This window comes from Ictidomys tridecemlineatus, chromosome 5 (genome assembly GCF_052094955.1).
Source record: "Ictidomys tridecemlineatus isolate mIctTri1 chromosome 5, mIctTri1.hap1, whole genome shotgun sequence".
Taxonomy (NCBI): Eukaryota; Metazoa; Chordata; class Mammalia; order Rodentia; family Sciuridae; genus Ictidomys; species Ictidomys tridecemlineatus.
Window position 1 is genome coordinate 156,764,169 of NC_135481.1, and position 18,945 is coordinate 156,783,113.

At 36.5% G+C, this 18,945-nt stretch overlaps 1 protein-coding gene across 10 annotated transcripts in view; it reads left to right on the top strand.

Moving 5' to 3' along the window:
- The window catches only part of Ralgapa2 (Ral GTPase activating protein catalytic subunit alpha 2), a 310,144-nt gene that overhangs the window by 26,773 nt on the left and 264,426 nt on the right, over positions 1-18,945 (top strand). For 8 of the 10 annotated variants that reach the window (XR_013439516.1, XR_013439515.1, XM_078051338.1 and 5 more), the window contains exons 2-3: positions 458-568; positions 5,174-5,226. Coding sequence is in view for 7 of the 10 variants with exons in the window: in XM_078051338.1 (XP_077907464.1) it covers positions 458-568; positions 5,174-5,226 (164 nt within the window). In the remaining 3 variants the exon portion in view is untranslated. Of the gene's footprint in view, positions 1-457; positions 569-5,024; positions 5,053-5,173; positions 5,227-18,945 lie in introns of those variants that run through there. The other 2 variants (XM_078051337.1, XM_078051336.1) reach the window with 2 other exon arrangements.

Here is an 18,945-nt window from a genome sequence, read left to right on the forward strand (position 1 = left end):
GGGTGGATATGGTAGGGAGCATGTGGTGGTTCACTTGAGTTGATTACTTTTTTTATGCCCAGAGACACCAGCAACATTGTTTCCATAGGTACAAACCCATCCCTCTTCAAGGCCTATGTGAAAAACTGCCTTTTCCACAAACCTCCACATCCTTCTCCCCTAATAGGAAGTCATGTCTCCCTCCCCCAGACCCACTTACCTCCTCTACCTCTGACCTTCTAGCTGGCCTGTGAGTGCTGTGCCTACATCAGCTCTTATCTCCTTGACTCAGCCTCAGAGTCTCCTTTGTGGTGGTTGGTGCCCCAGTACCATTCAGAACCTCTTAGATGGAGAATAAACAAATGGGAATACTGTTTTGTTTTGCTTTGTTAAGGGGATAAGACTAGCTTTCCTTCATTTTCGAAAAGATTATTTCTAAATTCTGATAATTGTGTAAATGAAAACTTTTTCTTTTCAGATAATGTGGATGCAGGTGATCTTAAGCAGTTTTTTGAGACCAACTATTCACAGATATATTTCATCTTCTATGAAAATTTTATAACACTGGAAAATAGTTTAAAATTAAAAGGTAAGCATTTCTTTAATTTTCTAACGAAATTTTAGAAGTAGTATCTGTTATGAGCCATATGTTCTATATTTTTTAGCTTTATTTGTTTTCTTGTTAGGCCTTCAACAAAGCTGTGAGATCATGATGGTCTTGTTGATATCTTTGTTTCCATTGAGTCTTCCTTTTTGCAGATGTTAATTGAACAACTAATAGGTAAAGAGAAAATAGTAAAGTGACCTGCAGAAGGTATAAGTTCCAAAGGAATAATTTTATTTAAAAAGAAGAAGGAAAATTAATATATGTACAGTATTAAAAATGCAGATTTCATTAGAGGGTTTGGAATGAAAACAGAAATATCTGCTTTGACCAGATTTTCTGTCCTCCTTTGCAGAAGCAACCTGCATGGAAAGTTTTATGCATATCTTTCCATATGTTATTAATGTCTTATGTTTATGGTTTTGCCTATATATAACAAATTATTTGAAAGGCAAACTAAAAATGTTACATGTATATCCTTGCTGTGTATTTAAGTGGCAGGATAGTGTAGTTGGGGATCCAGACTAGCCCCTAGGGGTTGACCTTTCTCTGGGGTGGCTTCTTCCTGTTAGCATTAAATAGGTTAACAGGTATTCTAGGATTTTAGAACAGAATTTGACACATTTACATGGTCAATAAATGGTAGCTGGCATTACTACCTTTATCTTTTGTTTTCATGTTATCTGTTGGGGAGATTATTTTAATTAGAATAAACAAACCAAAGATCTTTTTCTACTCTCACACCACACAGCCCAACATTCTGACATCTTATTTTCCAGTGGAAATTATCTGGGTCCCTGTAATTCAATTCAGTCCTGATGCTGATGCTCTCTACTTAGAGATAGCATCAGATCTCACAGGTTAAAGTCTCAGTTAAGAGCCTCACACTGCCCCCACTTCAGATTGCCAGTCACAAGCTCCAGGTTGCAACTTTTTCCTGTGACAACTGGCTATAATTAGGGGTTCCTATGACTTGCTCCTTGGGTTTGATTAATTGGCCAGAGCAATTCACAGAATTCAGAGAAACACTTCCTATTTACTCATTTATTATAAAATGTTTACCCATTTATTACAAAGGATACAAATGAATAGTAAGATGAAGAGATACTCAGTGATGTCTGAAAGGGTACAAGGTGACCTTTTTATGTAAGGAGGAAAAAATAAGATGATGACTATAGACACAAAGACATATTAAGGTTGAGAAGAAAAATGGAGGGGCTTCCTTTCAGAAGCCCTGATTCCTCCAGTCAAACAGAGGTACATGTCAAGTGTGGAGGGGAAGGGATTTGGGATTAGGCAACAAGGTGGGCTCTGACCTACAACAGGTGTCTTATAGTCTTAGTGAATGATGTGGACTCAAACTAAACTAATCATCAAGTCATATGTGAACATGTGCCCAGGATACCAGTGTGTTTTATTTTTAATGGATTTCTCAGTCCCCACCCCTGTCTCTGTGATTTATAAATTAATGTAACTCTTGAGTTTGAGTTTTTCCAAATTGTGTAAATATTTCAAATATAAAATGGTTTGATATTTATCTTGCTTCCTACTCTTACCTCAGTTCATTTTCTCTCACAGGTGTATGGGGGAGAAAAGTGTGATATTGTGTACAATTTAAATAGCAAAGATGGGCTGGGTTGTGGCTTAGTGGTAAAGCGCTTGCCTAGCACATGTGAGGCACTGGATTTGATCCTCAGCACCACATAAAAATAAATAAAATAAATAAAGATATTATGTCATCTTAAAAAGAATCTTTTAAAAATAAATAAAGTTAAAAATAGCAAAGAAAAATTAAAACCCCAGATTAAAAAATATATTCTACCAAAACCCCCCTCTTTTTAAAGGGTTTCCTCTTCTTTGTCTTTCTCTACTGTCCTCTTTCTTCTTTCTTCTGTCCTTTTAGAAAAATTTGGCTGTTTATGACTATCACTTAATTTGTGCTGCATAAGAAACCACTCTAAAACTGAATGCCTTAAAACAGTGTTTATGATTCTCTAGCTATACAGGAAGTTCTTCTTAATTAGACTGGCTCTTGCCTGTGAGGTCAGCTAATATTGGATGTCCTCCTTCACATAGTCTTGTGATTGGTGAGCTGCTGATTAGCATGCCTTAGTTCTCCATACAGCTTCTCATTACCCAACTAGCAGTCTAGGTTGGACTCCTTCATTTGGTGGTAGAGTTCTAGGCTCAGCAACTTTCTCACATTTGCTAATGTCACTTTGGCCAGAGCAAGTCATATGGCATCCCAGATTCAAAGGATAGAGAAAGAAATATCTCTTGAAGGGAGGGGAAAGATTGTGTTCATTTTTTCACTTTATCACAGGACTCAATGAAGAACCACTAAAAACAGGGTGACATTTTTGAGGTTTTTTGCTTTTAGTATAATCTGTTGTTATATTGAAAGTATGCCTCCAAAAAGGAATAAAAAAGAAAACATTTATTAGGCATAATGAAACCACTTTGTGATAACTTCAACTTTCCAGTTATTCATGCCAAAACCTTGGATTTATTAGCTCTACTTTCAAAATATATCCAGAACCATTGGCCTTGTCTCATTGCCTATACCAGTAATAGTGCAACTCCTGTTATCCTATCACAGACTATAGCAGTAACTTCAGAAAGGATCTCCATGCACCTTTCCCTATCCCAAAATCTCTTTTAAAGAGTAGCTGGAGCCATGCTTTAAAAATGTGAGTCAAATCATAACTCTGTGGCTCTAACCTTCAAATGGCTTCTCATTCCCAAAGTCTTTACAGTGACCTCAGGTACTGCCTAATCTTCCTTTACCCTGCTTACTCTCTAGCCTCAACTGCTAGAATCTTCCCTTCTTCACTCCAGCCTCAAGGGCCTTCTGGATGTTTCCTTATCCTGCCAGACATTCTCAGCCACAGGAACTTTGTACTGTTCAGAACCTCTGCCTGGAGCATTCCTCCCTCAAATTTCCATATGGCTTGCTTCCTTACCCCCAGTTTTCATATAGCTTGTTTCCTTACCTCTTTGAATCTTTACTAACTTATTACTCTACCAGAAAGGCATTCCTTGCTTTCCCTAATCAAAATTGCACACCACCCCCCCTTTTTTTTAAAGAGAGAGTGAGAGAGAGAGAGGGACAGAGAGAGAGAGAATTTTAACATTTATTTATTTATTTTCTTAGTTCTTGGCGGACACAACATCTTCGTTTGTATGTGGTGCTGAGGATCGAACCCGGGCCCCACGCATGCTAGGCGAGCGCGCTACCACTTGAGCCACATCCCCAGCCCCACACACCACCCCTTTTTGATTGCCCCAACTTCTTTCCCTCTTGGTTTTTCTCACTTATTAATTAATTAATTATTTTTGAAGGTCCACCTTCCCTGGCAGTTTTATTTTATTTTTAATTGATTTTTAAAAAAATAAATGACAGCAGAATGCATTACTATTCTTATTACACATATAGAGCACATTTTTTCATGTCTCTTGTTGTACATAAAGTATTTTCACACCAATTCATGTCTTCATACATGTACTTTGGATAATGATTTCCATCACATTCCACCATCATTGCTAACACCCTGCCCCCTTCCTTCCCCATCCACTCCTTTATAGAGTGCCTTCTGCCAGAATGTAATCTTCCTCAGGGCAGGGATTGTTGTCTGTTTTGTTCATTTCATGTAGCTTCAGGGGCTAGAATAATCCCTGAAATATAGACATTCTTTAGCATTTGTTCAATGAGTGAATGAAACACTTCACAGAACTGTGGAGATTCCATTAGATCAGGGGCCTGTAACTCATAGTTTGCTGCCTGTTTTAAATAAAGTTTCACTGGACACAGCTATACCCTTGCCTAACATTTCTAAGGCCTTGGGTTCCTTCCCTAGCACTAACAAACAAACAAACAAACAGCAGTGTGCACATTTTAAATAGTAATAGTGCTGAACTGCTTTCCACTATAAAGATTATATAAACTTATATCTAAGTTTTATATAAATTAATCTATGTATTGCCTGTGGCTGCTTTTGCATTATAATATCTGTATTGAGTGATTATAAGGGAGACCTGTAAAACCTTAAGTATTTACCAGAGAACCGAAACCTAAAGTATTTATTTTTAAGAAAAAGTTTGCTGATTCCTAAGGTAGACGATGTAAGCTAAGCACAAAGCACACAAATTCTGGTATAGAGAAGACAATAAATGGTGACTGTTCTTGGAGGTGTTGTGGAGATTATTTTTGTTATTATCAAAAGAATAGTATACCATTGCCCAAAGAGATACTGCTTTTTACAGATGTTACTTGCTGTATGCCTGTTTCTATGACCAAGCTAGAACTCTTTGTTTTTGCTGTTATTCAGCCACAATTTGAGCTAATAAGTAACTAGTTGAGAAGTGAATGAATTATCTGCTCCTGGTTGAGGAACACAGAAGCTGTGTCTAGCAAGGGGCAGTTCTGGTCTGCTCAGTTGTCTATTGCATTTCTTATATGCTGTCTTTAGGTATTTTTGTATAAATTAATGTTTGTTGATGTTTACATGTTTCAAGGTGATTATTAACATAATGTGTAGTAACCTAAAGTTTAAATGTTATCTTGATAACTATCTTCTTTTACTATTTCAGGGAATAATAAGTCACAAAGGGAGGAGCTGGACTCCATCCTCTTTCTTTTTGAAGTAAGTTTTGGTTAATTCTTTCAGCTTTTAAGATTTTTATAAAAGAGAGAAATTTTAGATTTTTAATTTCATTTGAAAACAAATAGAAATAAATGGCTGTAGGTGGATGTGTTCTTCCTTCTTTCATTTCTTCCTACTTTCCTTCCACTTTTACAAACCATGCAGCAAAGAATGTTCTTGTGATTTTTTTTAATAACATGGGAAATTTTTTCCTGTATAGGTAACTATAATTGAAGTTATTAGATGGACGAATTAAGTATGTCTATTTTAAGGGGTAGGGATGTAGCTTAGTGGTAGAGTGGTTGCCTAGAATTTCCAAGGCCTTGGGTTCCATCCTTAGCACTAACACAAACAAACAAAAAACTGTGCACATTTTAAGTAGTAATAGTGCTGAACTGCTTTCCATTATAAAGATTATGTAAACTTAAATTTATCCTATATAAATTTCCTATGCTGGAGATGATTTGTCTTTTGAAAAATGCAGACCTCATTGTTTTTATATGTATATTTTCTGAATACTAATAAGGTTGTGATCTTTATTTGTATCTGAATATCTGTGTGTTGATAATATTCTCTTCAAAGCTGGCAGAATGTTTAGCTGCAGATTTCTGTTTTTTTTAATATACCTTTATTTAATTTATTTATTTTTATGTGATGCTGAGAATCAAACTAGTGCCTCACATGTACTAGGCAAGTGCTCTACCATTGAGCCACAACCCCAGCCCTCGCTGAAGGTTTTACTGTATTAAGCTTAAAATCTTTCTTACCTAGATGTATTAGTTAAGTACCAGATTATGGGTATACAAAGAGCTACCCTCAGAACTGAATTATAAATCTGAAAGTTAATTGTTGATTGTCTAGAAATTACTCATGTTTAGAAGTACTTAGGTTGGTGTGACAAGAGAAACGTTTTTGGCTATGGAGGACAGGCCAAATATGCACTTGCTGCAGAGTTGGCTGGAGGGGAAGGCCAGGGTGGGAAAGCTTTCTGTGGGAGAATGGTGACTGGCTATCTGTATTTATGAAATAATGCAAGATAGGGGAACTTGCCAGCTCAGGACTTGGCTCATGACTGGTGCTTAATAACATGGTTCTCCTCTTTCTCTTTTGAGAGTGGTACTCCTTCCCCAGAGTAACAGACATTGATTCATGGTATATTTTATGGTGGTTATTGTGTTTTCTATGGTTACCCTCCTGTTAATGAACCCTCTGCAGAGGAGTTATTTTTAAGAGGAGCTTTAATTAAGTCTACTACTTAAATATGAAGATGCTGACCATCATTTGTTTGATCTCTTCTGTTAATTTCAATTATTTTATTTCTCTAATGGGTGATGCAAATGTGAGTTACAGAATATGCTAATAAAACCTGTACTGCTGATACCCTCCTTTTTGTCCATTTCGTGGATAGAAGGTACTTGGGTGCTCCTCCTTATTGCCGTCCTTCCTTAACTCTGTAGGCAATCACTCCCTGGAAACTTATCAGTGGCTGACAATGGCATAGTATTTACATATAACCTACACACATTCTTCAATATACTGTAAATCATTTCAAGATGACTTATAAGACTTAATATAATGTAAGTGCTATGTAAATAGTTGTTATACTGTATGATTGAGGGAATGATGACAAGGAAAAAAAAGCCTATACAGTTGTTGGCTATTGTATTCTCAAATGCTGACACTTGACTATACTTTCTAGGATTCTTATTTAAACTTCTTGTTCTATCTTTTCTGTCTCTTAAGATTGCTTTTGTTTTCTCTTCCCCAAATCTCTTGTGTTGCATTCTGGGAAATCTCTTCAATTCTTTCTTCCAGTTCACTAACTCTTTATTCAGGTCTAACCTATTGCTTAACTCAGCTATTGAGCTGTAAATTTCAATGATACTTGTTTCACATTTTCGTAGGTTTTTGAATCGATATTGTTATGTAGATGATTACTTTTGATAGCCTGTTGACCCTTGTTCCTTTTTAGACATTTAAAAAATTTTCTTAAATGTTTACTGTATAATATTCCATATTTTATATCTGACAATTCTAATATGTGAAGCCCCTAATGGTTTAAACCTGTTGGCTATCTCAGTTGTTTCTCACTCAGAGTGACTTTTTTTCTTGCATATTATGTGACATTTGACTTTGAGATCAATATTAATTGGACACAGATCCAATATTTATCAATCCTGGTTTCTTCCAGATGGTTTTTCTTTTCTTTGGCCAGGAATCTAGGACTGGTCTTGATTGGGATCACTTTAGCTCCCTTTGAGGGTCCTGGTTTATGAATGACATTTCAGGTTCAGGCTTACTCTGGGTTGGGGCCTGGGGTCTGGAGGGAACAGACATCTGGAGATTCTAGTGCTGGTGTTGACATTAGCTCCCTGCTACCCTCCATTCTTTTCCTTGCTTGTTGATCTCAAGTCAGATTGTGGTTCATGTTTTATCTCCCTTACTCTTCCTTCTTTGTTCTCTTCCTCTACTAATTTTTTAGTCCCTTATTAGTTTCTCTAATGTCTCAAGAATTATATTTATTGATCCCAGGGCTAGCTGTCCTGCAGCAAAAAAGTCCTTCTGGCATCTTAGTTCTTAAGTCTCTCACAGAAGTTTCAGTTCCTTCCCTTCAAGTCCAAAAATTCTAGAGCAGGGAGGATTATTAGTGATACATTAACTTTTACAGAGGATTAGTTGCCTGTGTAATAGAAAAAATATATATTATTCAAAGCTTCATAAAATTTTCATTTTGTTTAGTAAACAAATGCTCAATTGTCTGTCTCTCACTTTAGAAGGGAGGTTGTTCTTTGTATGTTTCATTATGGGTATCTTTCTTTCTACATTAGTGCCATATTAAGAGGTGGTTTGTGAGGGCTCCAGAGTGACTACTTATCAATATGTAAATAATTGGGAAAGGCTTCTTTTAGAAGTAGTAGAATTTATTTTATTAAGATGTATCATTACAAAAGGGATATTATGTAGGAATATTTTATAAACAGGAAAGAACTGTAAGAAAGTAGAGAAGTATGGAAATTAAGAAGGTACAGAAGAAGAGTATATATGTGAAGAGAGCTGCAGCCTGCTTTTGTCAGACAGGAGCAAACTGAGAGGGAACCTTTGGAAACAGAAATAGTAGTTTTGGATGTAGCAAGCTTCTGGAGGTATTTTAGTGTTTTGGTAAAGTAAGTGATATGTAATCAAGGCTACTAGTTCAGCCCAGGTCACAGTTTCAGGCAGTCAGTAGACCTTTCCATCTGCCTTTCCATCCAGTAGGAGCACATATATCCTTTGGAGGTTGACCTTCTAACTAACTGTCTTTGCTTTAAATATGTGTACCACCTAGGGTTTCTATTATTGTTGATTCATGGAGGTGTTTATCACAAATTTTACTATGGTTTTGAGTCTTCTTTTACTCTTCTTTTAAAAACATTTCATCCATGATTGTTATATGTTTTAATTGGAGAGGTGGGGTTGATCATGTGGAACCCCAAAACATGAATTTATGTTGCTATCTTGAGCAGACTGTAAATGTTTTTCATAGACCATCCTGTTTAATCTTTTCCTTCTGAAGTAGGTTCCATTTTAACCTGTTATTATGGATAAAAAATTGGGGTGGGGTGGGTGGATTTGTGGTCTGTCTTAACATTGCATATTTGGCAAATGGTAGAGCAGAGAGTTAGCCTGTGGTCTGATTCTAGAACCCATATTTTTAACTTGTGGCCACACTGTCTACCACTTAAGTCTGGATATTGTCTTGCCTCTCAAGCTGCATTCTACCATCTATGTCAACATGTATTCATTGTTGTATAGTCCATTCAGTCATTCATCAGGCATAATCTGCTGGGTTCTACTGTGGTAGGCACAAGTCTAGGTGCTGCAGATACAACAGTGAGCAAATTAGAGAGCCTCTTGTCCTCATGAACCATATGTAAACATTTCATGATAAGCTGAAGAGCCCACCAGTAAGAATGAATTTACATCAGAACTCTAGGAAAGACCTGCTGAGTTACAAAATCCTGAATGCCCATTTCATGGATAAGTGTGATGTTGATGGTGGCCCTTGAAGTAGTTACCTGTGTAGTGGAAAGAAGGGTTGGGGTGAAAGTGTAAGATACCTGGTGATAGGCTTCAAAGTAAAAGAATTCATTTGACTTTGAGAATCTTCTGGATTCAATTCTTGAGAGGTTATTTTAATGCCATGAAGGGAGAAGTTTTAATCATGCACACAGTTCTCTAAAAACAGGGTATGGAATGCCACATAGGGCCACCCCAAGGAGCACCAAGGGGAATTCAGCAGGCAAAGAAAGAGTGGAACTGAGGGCAGGTGCTTTTGTTGTAGCTTTGCAAGAGGGAATGGTCAAGGCAAGGTAGACAAGCTAAGTAGGTTTAGAATTGAATAACTTAAATAATTTCAGCAGACTCTGGGTCATAGGGGTGGCACTTGGTTGTCCAGTACCTGGCCTCTGAGTGAGTATAGAAGGGACATAGTGTCTCAGAGTGTGAGAGCCCATAAATGGAGGTGGGCTTATGGGTTTGGAGATTGGTTGGTTGGCATATCAAAAGCATACTCCTAATCATGTCATTTGCAGATGACATGATTAGGTATAGAATCATGTCATCTGCAAATAGTGATAATTTAAGTTCTTCTTTTCCTATTTTATGCCTTTAATTTCTTTGTCTGTCTAATTGCTCTGGCCAGTGTTTCGAGAACTATATTGAACAGAAGTGGTGAGAGAGGGCATCCCTGTCTTGTTCTAGATTTTAGAGGGAATGCCTTCAATTTTTCTCCGTTCAGAATGATGCTAGCCTGAGGCTTAGCATAGATAGCTTTTACAATATTGAGATATGTTCCTGTTATCCCTGGTTTTTCTAGTGTTTTGAACATAAAGGGAGGCTGTACTTTGTCAAATGCTTTTTCTGCATCTATCGAGATGATCATATGGTTCTTATCTTTAAGTCTATGGATAACATTTATTGATTTCCGTATATTGAACCAGTCTTGCATCCCAGGGATGAATCCTACTTGATCATGGTGCACAATTTTTTTGATGTGTTTTTGTATCTGATTCGCCAGAATTTTATTGAGGATTTTTGCATCTATGTTCATTAGAGATATTGGTCTGTAGTTTTCTTTCTTTGAGGTGTTTTTGTCTGGTTTAGGAATCAGGGTGATGTTGGCCTCATAGAATGAATTTGGAAGAGCTCCCTCTTTTTCTGTTTCCTGAAATAACTTGAAAAGTATTGGTATTAATTCTTCTTTCAAGGTTTTGTAAAACTCTGCTGTATACCCATCCCGTCCTGGGCTTTTCTTAGTTGGTAGTCTTTTGATTGCTTCTTCTGTTTCATCCATTGATATTGGTCTGTTAAAATTGTGTGTATCCTCCTGACTCAGTCTGGGCAAATCATATGACTTAAGAAATTTATCGATGTCTTCACTATCTTCTATTTTATTGGAATATAGGCTTTCAAAATAATTTCTAATTGTCTTCTATATTTCTGTAGCATCTCTTGTGATATTGCCTTTTTCATCCTGTATGTTAGTAATTTGAGTTCTCTCTCTTCTTCTCTTCGTTAGCATGGCTAAGGGTCTGTCGATCTTATTTATTTTTTGGAAGAACCAACTTTTAGTTTTGTCAATTTTTTCAACAGTTTCTTTTGTTTCAATTTCGTTGATTTTCACTCTGATTTTAATTATTTCTTGCCTTCTGCTACATTTGCTATTGTTTTGCTCTTCCTTTTCTAGGGCTTTGAGATGAAGTGTGAGCTCATTTATTTGTTGGTTTTTTCTTTTTTTGAGGAATGACCTCCAGGCGATGAATTTTTCTCTTCAAACTGGTTTCATTGTGTCCCATAGATTCCAGTATGATGTGTCTGTATTTTCATTTATCTCTAAGAATTTTTTGATTTCCTTCTTTATGTTTTCTGTAACCCATTGATCATTCAGTAACACATTGTTCATTTTCCATGTGATATAGGATTTTTCCTTCCTTCTTTTATCAGTGATTTCCAGTTTCATTCCATTATGATCAGATAAAATGCATGGTATTATCTCCACCCCTTTATATTTACTGAGGGTTGCTCTATGGCATAATATACGGTCTATTTTTGAGAAGGATCCATGTGCTACTGAGAAAAAAGTATATCCACTTGATGATGGTTGATATATTCTATATATGTCAGGTAAGTCTAGGTTATTGATTGTGATATTTAGTTCTGTAGTTTCTTTATTCAACTTTTGTTTGGAGGATCTGTCCAATGGTGAGGGAGGTGTGTTGAAGTCACCCATAATTATTGTGTTGTTGTCTATTTAATTCTTGAACTTGAGGAGAGTTTGTTTTATGAACATTGCAGCACCCTTATTTGGTGCATAAATATTGATAATTGTTATGTCTTGTTGGTGAATAGTTCCTTTTAACAGTATATAATATCCTTCCTTATCCCTTTTGATTAACTTAGTCTTGAAGTCAATTTTATTCGATATGAGAATGGCCATCCCTGCTTGCTTACGAGGACCGTGTGCGTGTATATTTTTTCCCAACCTTTCACCTTCAGCCTGTGTATGTCTTTTCCAATCAGATGTGTCTCCTGGAAGCAGCATATTGTTGGATTTGTTTTTTTAATCCATGTTACCAGCCTATGACTCTTTATTGGAGAGTTTAAGCCATTAACGTTTAGAGTTACTATTGATATTATGGTTTGTACTTCCAGCCATGTTTGATTATTTATCCTTTTTTTTTTTAAATTTAGTTTGTTTCTCCATGATTATCTTTCCCCCCGCCCTCTGTCTTTACTGAGGCACTTCCCACTGATGGTTTTGGTTATTGTTTTTCATTTCTTCCTCGTGTAGTGTTTTGCTCAAGATGCTTTGCAATGCTGGTTTTCTGGCTGCAAATTCTTTTAACTTTTGTTTATCATGAAAGATTTTTATTTCGTTGTCATACCTGTAGCTTAATTTTGCTGGATACAGAATTCTTGGTTGGCATCCATTGTCTTTCAGTGTTTGAAATACATTGTTCCATGACCTTCTTGCTTTCAGCGTCTGTGATGAAAAATCCATTGTTAACCTTATTGGTTTACCCCTGATTGTAATCTGCCTCCTTTCTCTTGTAGCTTTTAATATTTTCTCTTTGTTCTGTATATTGAATATCTTCATAACAATGTGTCTTGGCGTTGGTCTACTGTGATTTTGTATGCTCGGTGTCCTGTATGTATCTACAATTTGTACATCCGTTTCCTTTTTTATTTCTGGAAAGTTTTCTATAATTATTTCATTCAGCAGGTTGCTCCTTCCCTAGGTTTGAACCTCTATACCTTCCTCTATCCCGATGACTCTTAAGTTTGTTTTTTTTTATGTTATCCTATATCTCTTGGATGTTTTTCTCGTGATTTTTTTTTTTTACCAGCCTTTCTGAGTTGGCTAGATTCTTTTCAAGATGATATATTTTGTCTTCATTATCTGACGTTCTGGCTTCTACTTGCTCCACTCTGTTAGTGATACTCTCATTTGAGTTTTTAGTTTGGTTTATCGTTTCCTTAATTTCTAGAATTATTGTTTGATTTTTTTTAATAATCTCTATTTCCTGATAAAGATGCTTATTTGCTTCTTTTATCTGTTTATGTAATTCATTTTCAATGTGTTCTTTCATTGTTTGAATTTGCTGTCTCATATCCTCTTTAAGATTCCATTCCATCTGTCTAAGGTATTCCTTGAGTTCTTTATTTGACCATTTTTCTGATGCCTGTAGGTCCTCCTGAATATTTAGGCTGTCCTGCATTGTTTGTACTCCTTTTCTTCCTTGCTTTTTCATGCTGCTCATGTTACTTCTTGTTCTGTTTGACTGCTGAGTTACTGTTTACTCCTATAAATTTATTTGATGTTGCCGCCGCCGGTTTCAATGAAGTTATCTCCTCTGCCGCATTCTGGTGACGTCAGTTCTCTGCCATGGTGGTATCCCATGCAAATGGCGACAGTTCGTTCCCTTTGCTGGGTGACCAATGCAACGGGTGGGTCCTGACTAGCTCTCCCAAGCCCCGTCTCAATCGTGTGGCCACTGCCTATGAAGGCTCGGTTGGTATTAACCTCCGCAGGTTCAGAAGGGCCGACCAGTTGTTTCCGCGGGATCATTCATTTAGTGCTGAGTCACAGTGGTTTGTCTGTGAGATGCCAGCGAACGGGAGCTTGAATCCAGCTGATCTGGGCTCTGTGTGTGTTCTGAGAGGCACAGACTGTTCGCCCCATATCCACGTCAGCTCAGCATTGCCTAGTGATCCTGAGCAAACAGCATTTAGACGGTTTAAGACTCCCTATGCTCCCGTAGCTGAAGAGGTCAGAGACTTGATCTCTCCGCACCTGCCACCATGTTCCCTACCATACTTTCCACTTCTCTCCATCTATTCTCTTCATGCCAAGCTTAAAAAAAAATTCAGGAAGTTAGCCAATCCCAAATAACCAAATGCCAAATGTTTTCTTTTTTTTTTAACTTTTTTAAAACAAACTTTATTATTAATTTTTAAGAATCAGTCTTTGTGTGATATTTCAAACATTTATAAACCTTTTAGATATTCTTTTTTTAAAAATTTATTTCTTACATACATGACAATAGTGGAGTGCATTACATTCATAATTATTTATTCACAGCATAATTTTTTGTAACTCTGTATATAATGTATGTTCATGCCAAATTATTACCATTATACATGAGCTCTCTTATTTTTTTTTGCATACAATTCTTAATACACCTTTATACCACAACTGATCATATCTCTATTTGTATATAAGGTATGTTGACACCAAATTCACATCTTCATATATGTGTTTTGTATAATGATGACTGTCTCCTTCCACCATCCTAGCTATTCCCTTTCTCCCTCCATTGCCCTCCTCCCCTATTCCCTATCTAAAGGTAATTTTCCTCCTATGCTTTCCCTCCCTACCCCACTTTGAGTCACCCACCTTATATCAGAGAAAACATTCGGCATTTGTTTTTTTGGGATTGCAAATGCCAAATGTTTTCTTTGATATAAGGAGGCTGATTCATAGTGGGATAGGGAGAGGGAGCATGGAAGGAATAGACAAACTCTAGATAAGGTAGAAGGGAAGGGACAGGGCATGGGGTTAGAAATGATGGTGGAATGTGATTATCATTATTATCCATAGCACATGTATAAAGACATGAATTGATGTGAGTATACTTTGTATGCAACTAGAGATGTGAAAAGTTGTGCTTTACATGTGTAATAAGAATTTTAATGCATCCTGTTGTCATATATAAATAAGAAGATAAATAAAAATTCAGTGTCTTTTCAGGATGCTGCATGGTGTTTCTTCTTTTCTTCTCCTTTGGTAGAGAAGGAGAGTCTGGTTTGGTAAGCATTGAGGTAAGAGGCAAATTGCGCAGATGGACTATACAGCAAGTGTGAGTGCCAGTGACATCTGGGCTTCTTATGGGCATACAGAAGAAGGAAAAGTATGATACTGTACACCAGCATTTGTTTTCTTCTTTGATATTAAAGATACCAACTGGATTGTTTGAGATTTACTCCACGATTCCCAGGTGCTGACGCCCTTTGCCCCCCTGTACTATGAAGGTAATGATGGATTGGATAGCAAGACTCACGTGTATGCAGTCTTGCTGGGTGTAGTTACATTTGTGGAGTCATAATTTGACCAGTGGTAAATCCTGGGCTATAGTGGAATCTATCTTACTGTAATGGAATTCGACACTGGGTCCCTTGTTCTTTGTTATTCCGAGTGAGCTTATATAGATTGTGAGTTTAGCCTATAATTCTTTTACTTAAAGTAGGGGAACAGGACTTTTAATGACTTTCTTGATAATAGTAACACAACTGGATCCAGTGCAGTGCCTGGATTTATGCAAAAGTGGGTGAAACAAATGACTGGGTTTTACTTTCTGTGTCGTTGCTATGTCTGTGCCATCCAGTAATTTAATGTTGATTTTATTTCTCATACAAAAGTTATTTCTAACTTTTCATATTTAGTAGCACTGTTCTACTTCTGATATTAATAGTAAATTTCTTGATGAAAAACTAGAATTAGGAACATAATAAATTATAAACAATTCTGAGATACTTATTTCCCTTTCTTATTCACATTCTACTTTTTGCTTCTTTGTTATTTTTGTTGTTGGAACTGTATATCTTTTCCAATTCTTTGAAAATGAAAACAAATTAGAAACTTCTGTGGAGTTTCAATGAAAATGCTTCGACTGAGCCCCAGCTAACACATTCAGGCCCAGGTGTCCTTCAGAATTAGGTAAGAGTCCCTTTTCTTTCTTTATATAAAGAAAAGCCTAGTGCCCTTTCATGCAAACAACTAATACATAGCAGGGCAGTGGAATCATATTTTATCAATTAACTAGTTTCTACAGCTTCTGCTTTCCTTTGCTTGACTTTTCATTACTTACTCCGGGCTGGCCAATGTGAATATGTCCTCCACATTGCTCCTTCTGCTCCATACCAAGGTAAAGGACTTGCTTCTACTCTCAGGTTATTACTGCTTTTATTTCTTTTTTCCATAAGGACCACTTTACTATTATTGAGTGGAGGAGTGACAAGAACAAATAAAATGAATGAGAAGAGCAGATTTTTCTCAAAACCCTTACACTTTCAAGTTCTTATTAAAGATTTCAAATATTTGGATGCTTCAGTTGAGTTTGTTTGTTTGTTTGTTTGTTTACAAAGAACAAGTCCAATTTTGAATGTACTTCCTAGGTCACTGTCATAATCCTAAATCATAATTTTAAATGTTTGATTGCAATAGAGAAAAAGCTAATATCAATTCAAATTTCCTGGAGAATATTAAAAACAATCAAACCAACACACACAACTCCTTTTGTATTTCCACAGCCATTCTGAGGTCCAATTGGCAAGGAAAATGCCACTGATGATCATGACTGGAATATTGAGTTACCTTTATAATATGGGAGTAATGCATTGTAGCTATTTGAAATGATAATGGAGGGGTATAATTGTTCTGACCTTTCTCATAATGTTGGTCACACTTATGGTTTATGATGACATTGAATTATTTTGGGAATAATCCTAAATAATAGCATTATTATTATGGCTTAGTGTGATCTACCCTGAGATACTCCTCAAATCTCATCTGCGGAGATTACAATAGAGGGCCAGCCTTATGGCCAGTTGTGACCTTTCCCACTGGTCTCAAGTGTTGCTGTGGTGGTGAATTAGTTCTGTTTTTGCTCTTCAGTGCTGCACCCTGTACTAGGTACTGGGGAAATACTAAAGCACAGGGCCTGGATCTTTTATTTCTGTGTTCTGTTTTTGATCATGGAGTATGTGTGATCTCTACAAACTAGAAAATGAAAACAGAATAAAAATGTCGAGTGTTTGCGGGAGATTCTTTGAATACATTTTTCATGGTAAAAAATTGATTATCATATTGTAGTATGTTAGTAATTTTTATTATAGTATAAGTGTCTGAGTTTTAAAAGGAGCATTTTCAATGCATAATTTATCTTTCAAACTTAATATTCAATACTGCAGTCTTCCTTATCCATCCTAACTTAGAGGTGAGAAACTTGGTATTGACCCAACGAGATATACTGAATTACTCAGTTCACCTTCGGGGAAGGGAAACTGGAAACAAGATATTTGTGGAAGTCTAAAATTACATTCTTGTGATTACCTGTTGCAGCACAGGTGCCCTAAGCTTCCTGGCATGCTGGCCCCTGTCATGTAACATGCCACTTGACTTGTTGGTAAATGACACCCTGAAAAGGAGGTCTTGTAGAATATAGCACTAGCAAGTGCTTCCAAGAATTCATTTAGGGCAGATGGTGGAAACCACATCAAGGCTAAATATATGGAAAATTTACAGTAAAGCTTGAGCATATACTGTATTGTTAGAAAAACAGAAGATGTAAAGAGCTTTTATTTCTTTCCCTTTAAATTGATTAAAATTAAATGTGTCAACACAATTTGAATCAGTTAATTTTTTTATATACATATAGAAGGGAGTGGTATAAATACTTGCCATCTGGTAAAAATTCTATCACTTTTTTTCTGCTTGGATATGCAGCATGGTAGCTGTTACAGAGTGACATCTAGTGTTTGATGAGCTTGTGACACTGAACAGGTTAGAAAGGAAGAGCTTAGATTGAAGCCTTGAGACCTTGGGCATTCATTGAGTGAGCTTGATGGCCAGTTGGGAGTTGACCTACAGGTTTACAACACTTTCTAGTTGAACTAAGTCAAGCATGTAAATCCTCTAAGTTTCTGGGATGATGAAAACCAGGTATTGGTCTTTCACTGGGCTTTTGTTATTTCTCTCTGGTTACTTATGCAGAAATTCTCTGGAAGTGAATTTTTTTTTTTCTTTTTGTAAACTTAAACTTTCAAACTTAAATTGGCACAGAAACTATAGCCAATTCATTGTGCAGGTTACCAAAATTAGAAAGATTTGAAAGATGCAGTAGTGTTCAGCCAGAATATGGAAGCTTGTGTGAAATGAAGAATAGCATGGCAGATGTAGTGGTGACCATAATCTCCTAGGTGAGAGTCTGTGTGGAAAGAAGTATCCTCTTGGATCTGTTGTAGTGGGTGCTTTCTTTAGGGCAAAACCCACCTATTATGTGTGTAGTATTTATGCTTCTAATTTGAGGATTTGTGAAGATTGCTGGATATTCTCTCATTAAATGTGAAGAGTAGTGCAATTCAATTTTCTTCAAAAAGAGATTAGATAGTTGCAAGATCTTAAGCAAAGTAAAAACATAACCTCTTAGAATTTATCAGGTTCCTATATTGCTAAGTTTTTGAATATTGCAGTTTTCATATCTAATAAAATCTTTTGAATATTGCATCTTAGTACTTAATACAATGTTTTCTTGTATCTGTTTATTTTATTCAATATTGATGGCATTTTCTCCACTCTGTGGTTCTACACATCTCCTGTCTTCTACCTCCACCTTTGTTCAGACCCTATTCCCCTGATTGGAGTATCCTATTAACTGGCCTCCAGGCTGTGATCTTCTGTCTCTTCTGTCTCCCTCACCCATCTTGAATGGTCTCTGTGTGATATAATTCTAGTTTCTGTTGCCTTTAGGACAAAAATTGAACTCCCACTACAGGTTCAAGGCCCTTTCTGATTTAGCCTCTGCCTCCCTCTCAATTCCTTATCGCTTATTTTATTTCTGTCTCCCTTAGCAACTTCTCAAAGATTCACTAGACAAAAAGCAGGGCCTTTTTTTTTCTTTTTCTTTTCTTTTTTTTTTTTTTTGCTGCACTTTTTTTTTTTTGCCTAAAATGCCCTTGTCTGGAGGGCTCACCCTTGTGTGTCCCTCAAGATTCAATTCAAAACTGTTTATCCTTCGAAAGTGGGCCTTTCTGTCCTAGCTTTCTGTGTATATACTGACTTTGCTGATTTTCTCACATTTTTCCCTTAGGGCCTATAACGTTTAGAGTAGGAACAGTGTCTTTTCTCCACCACTACACTCTTTTTTCTCTCTCTGATCCCTTGTATGGTACCTGGCACTGATGGGCACTTAATAAGAATTTTTATTAATTAATTAAATAAATTGAGAAAATTATAGCAGTCTATGAATCAATTCATGCATTTATTTTTTTATTCCTAGAATTTTTATTCTAACATAAAACACAAGGATTCAACAAGTAATAGTCATAGAAAAATTTAGTGCAAACAATCCAAAGTTTAGTGCAAACAATCTACACATGACAGGACTGCCCCCACAATTTTAC